Source organism: Rhamphochromis longiceps, linkage group LG15 (assembly GCF_057381845.1).
Source record: "Rhamphochromis longiceps isolate RC_006_pf linkage group LG15, R_longiceps_female_GT1.1, whole genome shotgun sequence".
NCBI classification, from domain to species: Eukaryota; Metazoa; Chordata; class Actinopteri; order Cichliformes; family Cichlidae; genus Rhamphochromis; species Rhamphochromis longiceps.
Window position 1 is genome coordinate 25,313,154 of NC_140571.1, and position 14,954 is coordinate 25,328,107.

General features: G+C 38.7%; 1 protein-coding gene across 2 annotated transcripts; it reads right to left on the reverse strand.

Moving 5' to 3' along the window:
* Window positions 1-2,985: 2,985 nt before the first annotated feature.
* pax1b (paired box 1b) lies at window positions 2,986-14,272 on the reverse strand. Of its 2 annotated transcripts, none has more exons than XM_085382858.1 (5): window positions 13,989-14,272; window positions 11,741-12,325; window positions 7,922-8,070; window positions 6,507-6,774; window positions 2,986-3,428 (listed from the first exon to the last, which is right to left on the reverse strand). In XM_085382858.1, exons 1-5 carry the CDS (start codon window positions 13,990-13,992, stop codon window positions 3,364-3,366), a joined length of 1,071 nt encoding a protein of 356 aa, XP_085238984.1. In that variant the 5' UTR covers window positions 13,993-14,272; the 3' UTR covers window positions 2,986-3,363. The 2 variants fall into 2 exon arrangements, with proteins under 2 accessions (XP_085238984.1, XP_085238985.1); XM_085382859.1 differs by having other exon boundaries at window positions 11,741-12,320; window positions 13,989-14,068.
* Window positions 14,273-14,954: the final 682 nt, after the last annotated feature.

The following is a 14,954-nucleotide window of genomic DNA, read 5'->3' on the forward strand; positions in this document are numbered from 1 at the left end:
TATCTCTGGTATAATTACTGCCCTGGATTTGTGATTTTGGCGGCTTAGAGCGGTTTCATGCTGAGCTGCCTCTCTTCTTCGTGGCGCCTCCGTTCTGTAGGTGTGAGAGAGATGAGGCAACACGTACTGCGGTGCAACATGATTGGCATGTTAAAGGTAACCAAAGGGTATGAAATACAATGAAACAAAAAGGTGAAAGCATGTCGCACAATACACGAAAGGGAGGGTTTGAACAGTTAAAGCACAAAAGACAGATTAACAGACAACAATACACCTACTTTAATGCAAATGAATCCAGCCATAAATGGACATAATTTTCATTTCATAATTACTTTTTTTCTCTATTTTTTTTATACGCTTTGGTTTTCTGTGTGAGAAGACACAAATTGTGAGCAGCCCCACCTGCACAGACAGAAAGCTGCAGACTCAATGAGCAGCTCAAAGCAGATAATGGAAAAGACAAGTGGGACTCAAGTTGCTTCCTAAATGACTCAAAGGCTTCCTAAAGAGTTTTAAACAATGAGCCGCTGTTTGCTCTGTCAGCCTGGGTCTCAGAGGGACTCAGATTGTTCAGGTATTAATGGGCAGCCTCTGTTTACTTTGAGCTGTTTGCTGATGGATCATCTTACTTTTTTTTGTTGTTTACCTGCAGGAAGCTTCTCCTGACTGCAGCAGCAACTCACGAGAATGAAACTGGACTTCTTTCCTGATTTAGGAGGTTTGTGCTTTTTCAACAAAAAAGAATTTTAGAACCAGTTAAAGATCAGTAATGTTTTGTTTTTTGTTTTTTTTGCGAGTCAAGCAAATGAAACATGAGAAATCGAGTTTCACTGATAGCTGAGGTGCATAAAAATCACCCATTGTAATTTCATTACAATTTAGTGTTCAGGAGCCTCTGGATCCTTACATGTTGGTCAGTGAGTTACATACACACACCTAAACATGACACACAACAAACACGGCAGCATCTGACAGTAGGACATTACTTCCCACCATTTGCACCTTTCCTCTGACACACATGTTTAAAAAAAGAATAAAGAAAAAACGCTTCCATTAATTCTGAGCATCAAACATTCCAACTTTCTCTATCATTTCCCTTTTTGCATCAATTTATGGAGGAAAACGACAAAATTCAGGCAGCAGGTGAGAATGCAAAATAGAATGAAACATAATACACTGAGAGTCCCAGGCATTCTTTATTGCTTTCAAATATTTACTCTCCTTTACTTTTCTCATTTCATGTTCTCCCTGCTGAGTCAACATGCACAGAGGCACGATTTCTGTCCTCTTTTGTTTTGGTGGCATCCTCTTTAAATGTGCATGTGGCACCTATTCATGACGGCGAGTCATCATTTTATTTTATTTTCATAAGGTTTTTAGAAGCATTGGAAAGGAGAAAGTCTCAATTCCCCAATAAATACCTCCAGTTAGACGACGGTGCTTTGTGTGTGCCATAGTTTATTTCCACAGTAAAACTCTTTTTAATCTCAGATTAATCATTTTAGCAAATAACACTTCAAAGTAATAAGTAAAGTACAGAAAACTTCAGTAAATGATTCTCCATCTGCTTGATTTTTGAGAGTTTCTGAAAAAAAAATCCTCATGGTTAAATAAAACAATATATTACAAAGTTACAAAATATAAGAAATAATACAATTTTTTATATATTAGAGTTATTTCTTATATTTTTTGGTTTATGCACGTTTTATTGTGGCGCTCGGTTAGTGTCACTGAGCACAGACATAGAAACATGCCTGTGCATGCATGCATGGCCGAGACACTGATGTTATCTCAGAACTGGTCACAGTACGTAGAAAGAACCGCAGCACTGCTGCTGCCGTTTCAGCGTGTGCTCGTGGTTCAGTCAGACCTTTCCTTACACTGCAGTCAAATCACATGTATGTGTTTTTGTATCTTTTATTTCATTGAAATATATATCTTTTAAATGAAATATGAATGACAGAACATTTGATCAGTAAATACTTGTGAAGAGACAGCCATGTTTAATAGCCATAATACAATAAAAATATCAAATATAAAACTATAAATACACATAAATACAGTTCTGCTAAAAATGATAAAAGGATATTGCAGTTGTGCACAGACTAGTATTACCAAAATCTCGTTTTAAAATCATAAACAAAAGGGTTTATGATCTTCATGTCTATTAGATTCTATGTTATTGTGTTGCATGTCTCAGCTCTCAGACGTCAGCTCTCTGCTTCCCAGTGTCAGAAATATAAATCCATAATGTGGTCATTGAAAAGTTTAACTGAGAATGTTCACTTTTGTTAGCAGGATAATACGAAATAATTATTGTAGAGACTTCCATTAACTATAAAATGCATCGGGACAACTTTCACCGTGAAGCTATTTTTCTAAACCAACCAAGAGGAAGAAAAAAAAGGTCGTCCAACGGTTGTTCAGCGATGAAACATTTGCTGCAGGCAGCAGTTACTGTGGGATAAGATGAAAAGACAAGATATATTGTTATTGTCCCAGAGCCAGAAAATTCTACACAGGTGACAACTTTTAACTGAAAAATAAAAAGTGTGGAATTTACTCAGGCTCTCAGACACGCCAGGTATGTCTCAGGTGGGTCAGACGAAGGTATGTTTGGTTATGTTCAAACAGACAGACGAAGATTTCGTTAATTATTGATGTTAAATACAGAACTAAATGACATGGAGTAACCTCAGGCTACATTCCATATTTAAGACAAAGCCAGGAAAAGAACAGACTTATTATCAAGTACTCTTAAATATATGCTGTGCTTAAGGTAAACAACAAAATCTACCTGTTATGTACCCATAAATAGTGTCATTAAACTTCAATTACAGGAGAGCCAAACTCATTTAATGCATTTAAAAAAAGACAAAACAATTTGGATAATAACACTAATTAATAACTACAGTTTTCTAATGATAAGATTCTTATCTGATCCATTTTAATATAATATGTTGAAAATATTTTCCTCCTAATGCTAAAATAAGCACAGATGCATTTTTTGTTGCATTATTAAATATTTATTAAGCAAATGTATAGAAAAAAAATATATACAGCTTTGCCAAAATACTTTACAAGAATTCAAATGCAGCTTAAACATTCTCTTTTGTGGCAACAACATCAAATTATATGGAAGACAAATTCGTTTTATTCAAGCTAAAAACATTTTTTTTTTTAGGACTTTCTCTGGTCGGTTTCGTGTTTTCTTCCTTCACCTTTTCATCACTAAATAAAAGTCCCGATTCGGACAGATTGGTTTGTAGTTCCAGCACAGTCACAGCTCAGTTTGCCACTAATCTTCTAAAACATGACCCTATTTAAACATCGCTCCAGTCCCACTGCGTTTCCTCCACATCGTCACGAGGCTGAAGATAATCTGTGAGCAGAGTGATGGTGTTTGTTCAGGGGAAGTTTCCCTTCCTCTGCAAAGAAAACACAAGAAATAACCCATTAGCAACATCGTGACCATGTTTCTCTTTTACCGGCATTCAGTTTATTTTATCGAGATTAAACAGCTCTTCTCTAATCAACTATGCACACAGTCGTATCAGCCTAACGAGGATTCCGACTTTATTTGTGGCCCATCAGTCCAGGAAGCCCTTTGAAACCCAATTATTTGAAGGATTTTTAATAGACACTTGTTGGTCAGAGAGTTCTCCCTAAGGGAATTAGAAATCTAATCATAAAGGCATTTGTTGGCACGGATAAAAAGATGATCTATTTCATGTACGTAATCTAGTTTTGTATCAATTTACATGGGTAACTTGGTGTTACTGTCATGACAACAGAGCTAGCATTGAAGTCCACGTGCAAGATAAATATACTCCTTCTACCACTGAAAGCACAGGTCACAACAGCCTTTAGCATCCACACAGTAGCAGACATAGAAGTGATTATCCCACATATAATTTGACCTGAATCGGGGCACATCTAACACTTGTGTGTTCAATATTTGGCCTGTTTGTTTGTTTTGGTGCAGTTCTTCTTAAAATTTACCCCTTACAAAACACGTTTTTTCTTAATGTCAGTTTTCATTGTACAAGCTGGGCAGAGTAAATACTCTGGTGATGATAAAACGAAGTGTTATCATCAGTTCGGCAGCATCAGAAGTCATAAGTAGGACATTGAAAGCAATAAAATACCACAAAACTCTCATAATTGACAAAGAACTTCACCAACTGCAAAAGTGAATTATAGTTTGTGCATGGACTTGCACGCACGCCTCTCTATTCTTTGCTATTTTGAAAGCCATTTTAAAGAAACTTCACAGATAGCTCAATGGCTTAATTAAAATCAAGACCTCAGATCAAAACACACCTTTACTCTAGGTACGAGTGTACAGACAGGAGAAAGAGTATATCTCCAACTGATGGACAGAGATGCTACAGAAAGAAAGACTGAGTTCTCTGTATTAAGTAAGTAAGTATTTAAGTAAGTATTTTATTCAACCTTCCGTTAAAGGTCGTCTCTGGGCTTTTAAATTCATTTTGAGTGTGTTGTACTGAAACCTGCCGCCCAGCCTGATCCTCCTTTTAAAAAAACTAACTTCAAAGGGATTTTTTGGTTAAACGAAGGATAAATAGGAATGATCTGTTTGTTGATGGTTATCAGAAACTGGTTCTGTGGGCTTCGTGTTTTTCAGCAGTTTTAATAAGGTTTGACGCTGCTGGTGGGAAATCAGATTTGGCTTCATTATTTCAGACGTCTGCCCTTAAAATTTCAGAGTTTCATTTTCATTTGGTTTTGCAGTACATTAATGTTTTGTGTGTTTTTTATTGGGGTTTTTATTCCCTACTAGATTTGTTGAGGCCAAGTCCTGAGGATGAAAAAAGGCAAACAGTTATGAAATTCATTCATTTTTGTCAAACTTAATCTGTTTTTGTTAGAAATGTACTGCTAACAACAGTTTACACAGAAAATGTGTGGATTATGTCAGTTTTTGCACAGGACAGCCAACTAACTATAAATGAAATGTTATTTATTCTGTGAAAACCAGGAGCTATTTCTTCTGTGCAATTTGGGGCTTTTTTAATCTTAACAAAACTGTTGTGTTTCTTAAAAACGCATACACATTAGTGGTTGTTGAGGAGGAAAATGCAGCTTTTAGCAGAAAATAAATTCTCTCAGATGTTTTTATAGCTTAAAACACTGGATAGAAGCACTGCGGCTTTTTAGAGAGACAGTTTTATACATCTGTAGTTTTCAGCCAGGCCACAAAAGTCAACTTTCTCTTTAGCTTCCATCCTACAAAAAACTGAAATACTACTGAATAGCAACAGTGGGCTGGCAGAGTAATTGGGAATCTGCGGGGCAAAAAAATACAGCACACTTCGGGAAACTATTCATATTATTGCCCTAAAATAAGTTAGGAAAGAAGGAATAACTAAAGGCCAATTTCCAAATTAGCCGGTTTGTCTAAGAGTATAGCGTCTCTTATACGTAAAACGCATGCTCTGTGGCATGTGTTTCATAAATCCAGATGAAGTCGTGTATGCACTGCATTGTTTTGCTGTTACTTGGGTTCTGGATAAAGGCTTGGATAAGAAAAACACCAGGCTGCTAGATTTTTGGGCCACACAGATGATCGTGGTTTGCGTGTCAAGCTTTTAAAATGGCGCCGGTTACTGTTCAGGAATTACTTGTCTGACCAGCAACAGTTAACGATAACGGAAAGCGTCCCACAAGGTTTGGTTCTAGGTCCACTTATTTTTACAATTTACTAATAGAGCTAATGATTAGCTAATGATCTATAACTTGTACTAAATGAACATAAACTGTTCTTCAGAGCAAAACACGATGATGGCTAACTGCCACATATCCCCAATGCCTGGTGATCTGACACTGAGACCATTCAACTGAACAATTTTGTTAAGATTTCTGTTTTTGTTGTTTTGGAATTAGTACAAGTTTGCATGGTTTTTCCATGGTTGCATCGATTATCTCTGGGTACCTCGGCTTTCTCCCACAGTCCAAATACATGTGCAGATCACATTAACTGGTGATTTTAAAAATTGCCTGTATGTGTGAATGTGAGAGTAAAAGGTTGGCAGCCCTGCGGCAGACTGGTGACCTCTCTAGAGCATACCCTGCCTTTTACCTGGTGGTCAATTAAATTAGGGATTATAAACTGTTTGACTCTGTACCCATTTAAACTGTATTGGTATATTGTTTGGTTTTAATGTGTTCTCTTTTATCTTATCTACATGATTTTTTTATGCTTTTCTTTTCTTTTCTACTCTCAGCTCTGTATGATATCAGAGCTTGTTTCATATGAACTGAGGGGTTTGAACAAGGCTCGGTGTAACATAAACAGTGAAATAAGCACAATGGTTTCACTTTAAATTAAAGCCAATAGGTCATTAATATTTAGTCTCAGAAATTCCCTTGTTTTTCATCACAGCAGTGGGGGTCTGCTAGTTTATCAGTAACAGTAAAAACATCTGGACCAGATGTGGTGCTACACAGAACTGGCTCGAAGGCGACGTCTGAGTCACTCTCACCTTCTCTCTGTGAAAGTTTGAAAGACGTGGAGTGGAAATCTGTAGCTTCCTGTAGTGCAGCTGAGCTGGGATGACTCAGACTCTGAGTCATTCCAGGGCTCAGACTGGGGGTCATTCTGGAATTCAAACTGGGAGTCAGACTGGAGGACTGGGGCTGCCAGTGGTGTCCAGAGTTCATGTAGTTGGTTGCAGGGCCTCCATACACACAGTACTGGTTCGGCGGAGAATATGCACAAGCTGAGAGGTAACCCGGCAGGCCGGATGAAGACTGAGGAAAACAAGGAAAAAAGGGAAGGTTTTAATCCCACTTGTTTTGAAGTAACATTCCGATCAATCCATTATCTTTCAGGATGATTCACATGCCAACGCTTTGCATCAACTAACTATTGTTGTCGACTGATGCTTGGATCTGGTCTTACTTTAAAAATATTGTCACTGACATTTTTTCTCAAATTACCTCGATGATGGCTTAAACATTCATTTTGCCCTTTAATAAATATTAAAAGGTTTTCTCATAAGTGAGTCTGGTCTACTCGTTTTTTGAAAAGCCATTAGGCTGAAATGTACGTTTATTTAAAAAAAAATAGTCCTGCATATCTCCCTGATCACAAACACCTTTAAAGCTTTACTTTTTTTAACCAATGAGATTTCTGGAGGACCTTTGAAGATCTTCCAGTTCTGATTTTTTTAAATTGCACAGTCAGAAAATCTCCCTAATTTACAAAAAAAGAGTAAAAAAAAAAATACATGAATAAGAATTTCAATTTTTTTTAGAGAAATAACTCTTTCTCTAAATGTCCTTGTTTTCCCTTTCGTTCCAAAGTAAATAGTAAAATACTCCCTTTTGATTCGTCCACATTACAACAGCTGTTCTATAAGCTCTGTGCACATCAGCAGCTGTTAGAGGTTAACACAAAGATGAAATTAATGAGCTAAAGACACTTGAGACAACCTTTTAAGAAAATCCAAGAATTTAGGCTCCTTCTTCAAAACTTCCACTGGAGTATTTCTAAGTCTCAGTTTAACAGCTGTTTCTACTTTCCCCGAAATACTGGAAAACATGAGAGGGGCTGGTGGATTGTAGCCAATCAGGGCTCTCCTCATAATCAGGACTGACAACTATCATCAAAGCAGAACAAGCAAATGGCAAAATAGCAGCAAGTAAAGCAAAATTCAGACACAGAAGGATTCTGCCTTTAATAAATTCATTCGTGTGCTGTAAATCACACTTTTATTTTCCAGTTCATGTAAAGCCTGTGACATGTTGACCAGTTTAATTTCATAGTCAGAATTTATTCCTGTTTTACTGCCAAAATAAACATAAAAGTCATATTTTATTTGTACCTTCCTGCAATTAAAAGTGTTCCTTGTGCAAAAAAACCACTTTGTTTGCAGGTAATGTTCAGGCTACTTACCTGCTGTGGATATTTGATGTCCAGTTCGTTGTTGGGTTTCTCGACTCCATTGATTCCAGACGGAAACGATCTACTGCTCATACTGGTCATGCTGGGAACGCTGGTCCATTCCTCCATTTTGGCTGGATGTCCATCAGATCCAGGCACACCTTTAAAAAAACATGTAAAATGATATAGCTCATAAAAAAATTATACAGTCTTAATGTTTTTCATTGCAAACTGATTCAGCAGAGATCAGTGGGACAACTTGAGAACCGATGTTCTAACAGTTATCTGTTGGTTCATCAGACTAGAGTAAAGTCGTTTGTGCAAAACCTATTAAATCAAATTTCATAAACTTGTTAGAGGAACAACACATTAAATATTGATGTAGGTCAATGTTTTTGAAAGTACGTGATAGGTAACCGCCCGGCAAAGGATATTTGAGAAAGCACAAGCAAAGTGGCTCATATCAAAAAATAAGATTAAATTAGTCCACTCAGAGTAAATTTAAGAAGTAAATAAAAACATAATAGAATTAAAAAGTTTAAGATGGAATAAGAAGACAAGAAGTGGAGCCACTTCTGGCCTGCTTCAGGTTAAGATTAGCAATAATAACACATATTAGGGTTTGTTGAAGGACAGCAGTCGAAGGCTTTTTTGTAATTGTTAACCAAAACTCTTATGCACGACAAAATGCTTCAGTTAATATTTTTCTAATTTCCACATTATTTAATTTTGGAGCAACACCAGGAACGCACAGGATAAATATTACTGAAACAGAAACAAAATAAAAAGAAACTGTGGGGAAAAAATATAAAATTTAAAAGAAAAAGGTGCGGGAAAAGGTGCTGTACAGACAAACGCTTTGGTTAACAGCGTCTCTGATGGATTTGAGGCAGTTCATTCCTCTGTGGCTGCAGAACTTCAGCAGCTAAAAACATTTTTCTGTGGTACCTTTCACCCAAAAACAATAACTTCAAACTCTGCAGGAGAGCAACAAGCCCAAACATCCAGGCAGAGTCATAAAGAAGTACCGTCATCCTCCAGAAGAACAACAAGAGCTGCAGCAGATGGTCTGACCCTGCAGAGCCCTGCGCAGCAACATGGAAACTGTCTGGATCACACGCACACTAAACCAACAGACGAGCGCTCTCAGAAACCTCCGTGCACTCCAGACTCCACTCTCTGGTAATATCTCCTGGATCTGGTTTGCATGCAGACATTGCTGACGTAGAGTGGCTGGCTTTTTGTCAGTTTGTGTTTCTCTAATCACATGATGGAGGGAGAAAATAAAATAAGGAATAATTTAGTTTTTACTGCATTCTGTTTGTCCAGTGTTAGGTGTGGTAAGGCAAACAATTAAATGTATAATAGTTTGTTGCTTTAAAGATAAATGTGCGCTGCGCAGAATTCGACAGGATGGATTTACTTAGGACGACAGTTTGATTGTTGAGGAGCATCACATTGTTTAGACGCACCCTGAGTGAACGTACTGCGAATGTTTGTTTGTTTGTTTTAAATGGCACCGATTTAAAATCATTCAGAGAAATAATGTGAAAGCATGAAGCCTCACGATCCAAAGGTTAAGACAGAAGGACCACAGACGTAACTGAATACACAGCAAAACTGTATTTTTGAGGGTTACATGTGAGAATATTGTTGCTAGTTTGTTTGGCAGGGAACCGTGGCTTCAGTCTGAGCCTGTTCAGTCATTATTTATAAAATAGGCATGGATCTTATATGAATTGTTCGGGGGAGGGTGGGGGGGGGGGGGGGGGTTCAGTCTGTATAATATGTGAGTACTGAATGAATGAATAAATATCAAAATGATCTCCGGGGCCTCGCATGTGTTGAATCAGTACGTGCTGCACATCTTAATAATAATGGATTGGATTTATAAAGTGCTTTTCAAGGCACTATTCATTCACTCTCACTGGTTGAAGCAAGCTACAGCTGCCCTGGGGCAGACTGACAGAGGCGAGGCTGCCATATCACGCCATCTGGCCAACACCAGTAGGTAGGGTAAAGTGTCTTGCCCAAGGACACAACGACCAGGACAGAGAGCCTGGGGATCAAACCAGCAACCTTCCAGTTACAGATGCGCTTCCCATCCCCCTGAGCCACGGTGGCCCCATCTAAAGCCACATCTTTAGATAGTAATACTGAGGAGTTAACCTGACAGATAAAAGTGACGTTAACCTGAAACTCATCCACAACATGTTGCACTCAAATCTTCATATATGCCTTCATATAACTAATATTTACTTGGCTTAATGTCCGTGTGTCTGCTGATAATTACGTCTTGAACTGTGAACAAACAGGAAGTGTTTTCATTTTCACTGAACACCGGCTCATATTTAATGAGGTTGGTGGAGTGTGCAAAGACCAGTGTCAGTGATGGATGAAGTCGGATATGCTACACATAGTTTAGCACCCGTCCATGAGCGCTGTCAGAAAGTTAATCAAAAGTTTTTACTGGGATCTGTTTCCTTAACTACACATGTGTAGAAAACAGCTCTCAGTAAATAATATTCTGTAATTTTTGATTCGTTTCCAGATAAATCAGAGCGGGTGCTGTTACAGAGGAGCTTTGTGGATCGAGACGTTTCTGTGAGGAAAAATAAAGCAGAGCTGAAGAAGATTAATGATCTAGATCAGATGTGGAGGACGATGAGCTGCTCACAGACTTATTATAGTTTATTTTTTATTTAATAAATCTTTATATTTAGTCATTTCTTAAGTGCTCATCCACTTCAGGCTGATTATGCCTCGGACAGGTAGGCAAACAACCATCACGCTCACGTTCACACCTACAGCCAACGTAGAATCACCAGTTAACCCTAAAGCTCAAGTGCCCAGAGAAAACAAACACACGGCCTACAAACATCACAGTTTGCCACAGAAAGGCCAGTCTACTGAATTCAAACACCAGACCTGGGCTTGCTGTGAGGGGACAGCGTCAACCACTGAACCATCGTTCGCTTGAACTCAAACTTCGACAGTAACTGTTGACAAAATACAAAAATATCACCTCATCTATATTCAGCTGATTCCAAACCAGATACTTTTAACCAGAAATACGAGTGTTTAATATTTAACATGTGAAACAGGAACAACACGACAGCATGATTAGATTGCAGTGAATGATGGTCTTTAGACTTTGTTAGTTTATCAAAAGGTCACTGAGGTCACAGTGTATGAATAACTTATAATCTGTGCCTCTCATCTGTTGAGATGTACTCTCAAAGACAAGATGATTTTGGAAATGAATATTTCACAGTTTCACGTTGACAATTTAAATGAACAAGAATTATCCAGTGAGGAAATAAATAAACCCATTTTTCTTATTTGTAATAACAATAATAATCTGCTGATTCACTCACCCACCCATTAAAGACATTTTATTTGTTAATTCATTTCATTTTCCCCATGGTATTTTTGATTTAAACTAATTTTACAGAAAAACTCATTTTAATCTACAGTGGACTAAAGTTATGTTTTCATTTAAAGTCGGGAGAACTTTAAGGTTTAGATTCAAACTTTTAAGGTTTAAATTAACAGAAGGCTAATTATTATACTAATCAAACGTATTATTATTATTATAAGATTATTTAAAAAGGTAAATTTTAATAATTTTCATCATGTAAAATCAAACCTTATCAATTTTTAAATAATTAATTTTACTGTATTAAAGATATAAGTAGAATAATTGGTTTGATTTATTTGAATAAACCAGCACATCTTTTAAACAAAATTTAAATGTTTTAATGCATAAACCCGATTTTTAACATTTTTATACTGAGTGTTAAGTGTGAAATATAAAGACTCTCCACCAACCTCCCGGCTCCATGAAGGCCCTGATGCCCAGGAAGTTGTGCCAGCTCCGGGGCAGGCCGATGTGTCCCGCGGTGCCGCTGCCGGTTCTGGTCCCGGAGGGGGCCCCGGGCCCGCTGTAGGATGGGTACGGGTAAACAGGGCCGTACTGCAGCGGGGCCTTGATGCCGTCGCACGGTCGCGGCTGAGAAAGAGTCCCGATTTTATTCCTGAGGATGCGGCTGATGGAGCTGACGGAGGGCACGTTGTACTTATCGCACACCCCGTCGGACAGCAGCCGGTCCCGGATCTCCCAGGCGAAGATGCCCGGGTCCCCCTGCTTGTAGTCCCGGATGCTCTTCACCACGGCGGGGGTGGTGACCCGAGGCTTGCTGCCGCCGATGGCCCCCGGCAGGATGGAGCCGGTCTCGTTGTAGCGAGCCAGGATCTTGGAAACGCAGCCGTGAGAGACCCGCAGCTGGCGGCTGATGTCGCAGGGCCGCATACCGAGCTGCGCCAACTCCACGATCCGCAGGCGCACCGGGTTCGGCAGCGGGCGGCCGTTCACGAACACCCCGCCGAGCTGATTCACCTCCCCGTAGCTCTGCTCTGCAACACGGGGGGAGAGGTGTGACCGAGCCGCTCGGGTGTAAAGCGGGAGCAGGTTTAAAGGCTTCGCAGGAAACATCTTATTATTATTTTAAGAAAGTTATAAACCCTGTTCTCAAAATAAACGTCTCCGTTAAACGACGTTAAATGTGTGACCGTGTTAGTTTTTCCTGATTAAACATAAATCAGATTTTAACTGTTATTTAAATGATAAACATTAAACAAATGACTGAAGATTATTTAACCAGAATAATGATTACATTTATTACGTCATCCATGGCATTAATACATGTTGTTAACGTTAATTTAAAACTTTTAGTATATTTTAGTTTAATTCGCTTATAAAATATGGAAATAAAACAAACATTTTTAAGCTTCTTTATGTGATATCTACTTGGAAAATAAATCCATAACAATACACGTTTTATTAAAGTTTATCTCCGAAAAAACGACAAATTTGTAATTTGTTTCTGATCTTCTGTCTCAATCTCCAGCTTTTTTATACTAAACACGTAGATTAGATTAATTTAAATGACTGAATGTTTAACGCATTAAATGATGCTGAGATTTTACTGGCTGATGAGGCTGATGTGTGTTTGTGTGCACAGATTAAATCCACTCTTCAATTATAGATCAGATCTTCTTGCTAACTCTACATGCAGCTCAGCTGAGGATTCATCTGTGGTGTTAGTGCAGCGCTGCACTTCCTGTTTGTTTCTGCTCATCTGCTGTACTAAAAGAATCTTCTTATAGCTTAAAATTCAGCCTTAAAACTTTCTGGCTCCATTTGAGGAGATTTCTGGGTGTTAATAGGACAAAAAAGCTTTTCGCAAGTTGGCAGCAAAAATGATTTATTTGAGAATTTAAATCACTGCTGAATGAACCAGTTTGTCCTCTTAATACTTCGTTTATGTTCCTCTGACAGTCCTGTAACAGTCATTTAAATGCATTCACTGGGGTCTAGACTCTCACTTTGTCCTCACTGTTTGTGCACATCTATTATCAGTCAGAGGCATTTTTTTAAACCTTATATTTATTGTTCTTGTTGCCCATCATTAGCACGCGCTCTTCATTTCACCTGCAGCTTTCCTGGTTAGATAAATGAGGAAGGAAGGAGTTTAATTTGACTGACTGCAGCAGACTAAAGCTCAGACACGTTTCTGCAAACACTGAGTGATAAATTCATAAACTTACTTTAAAAAAAGCTCATCTTTGGGAATTTCTCATCAACAGTGAAGAAGTGAAGAACATGCTCCTTATGTTTCATGTTGTTTTTTTTATCAAATATAATTCTTGCCTTTACCCTGCATAATCTCCGGTCTACTCTGGATTCTTTTATAGGTGTATGCATACTAACAGTTGTTTTTTAATATTTTAATATTTATTGAAAGTGTTATTAATGCACAACAACAGTTTAAAGAGGCTGTAGCACACAGATCAGCTCATTTTAGTTTAAAAGCACCTCGGCGTCTTATTTTGTGTTCACTTTACTTGCTGCTGGTATAGCTACACCGTGTCACATTTTAAAAGATAGTCAAGCACCAACAATGCAGCTTTTCTTCAATAAAACACTCCAGAAAAGATGAAATCTCCTCCAAATCTCACATAAATCCCTTTTCTCTTCTTCAGAGTCACCTTCAGGTTAAATCTGTATCAAACTCACCCATCAGCTGCCGTCCACAACGTCTCACTGCTCCACCATCCAACCCTCCGACTGCAGCCTGCAGCGATCTGAAGAGATTTGAACCACCACCACCTCCTCCTTGTCCTCTTCCTTCTCCTCATTTCCTGCTTGCAGGCTGTCATTCAGAAATACGAGAGTTCCTGAAGGGCTCTGAAAGCTGGATTTCTTTTCTCCCATGTCCACATGTTGACATTGAACTCATCTTGAGCTGTTTATTTCCCCACAGACTCAGAGGACAGCAGCTGCCAAAGGATCTGCTTACAGTTTTTTCTGAATGCTTAAACCCTAACTGTGATTCCTGTAGCACAATCTCTAAAACTATTCAGACTTATAGCAAAACCACTCACTGAGTTTGCAAAACTAAAAGCACAAAAACTGCTTTGCACTCAGTTTGCAATTTTGTAACACACACTTTGCAAAACTGTAGGCACAATTCACTGCACAACACTCAATTACCAAATTTCCAACACACTCCTAGCAAAAGTATACACATGTATGGCTATCATTAACACTAATTTGCCAACTGTCTGGCACACTTTCACATGTCAAAACTTTTTTAGATAATTAGTTCACTTTGCAATCAGCCTAAGCACTATAATACAGGTAAGCTGTGTGTGCGGAGTACAATGGAGGGAGCAGAAAGAGTGAGAAGTAGAGGAGGCCGAGGAAGAGGACGTGGAGGTGAAGAAGTAGGATGAAGAGGACGACAAGGACAAGGGGGAGCAAGAGGAAGATGAGGAGGGGGGAGAGGAAGATGAGGAGGGGGGAGAGGAAGGGTAGGAAGAGTAAGAAATAGAATTGCTGATGACATCAGCGCTACAATAGTGGACCATGTAATCAACCGTGGAATGACCCTGAGGGTAGCTGGCCAACAGGTCCAGCCTAACTCGAGCCGCTACACTGGAGCAAGTACCATAAGGACATCTTGAAATGAGAATCGGTTAG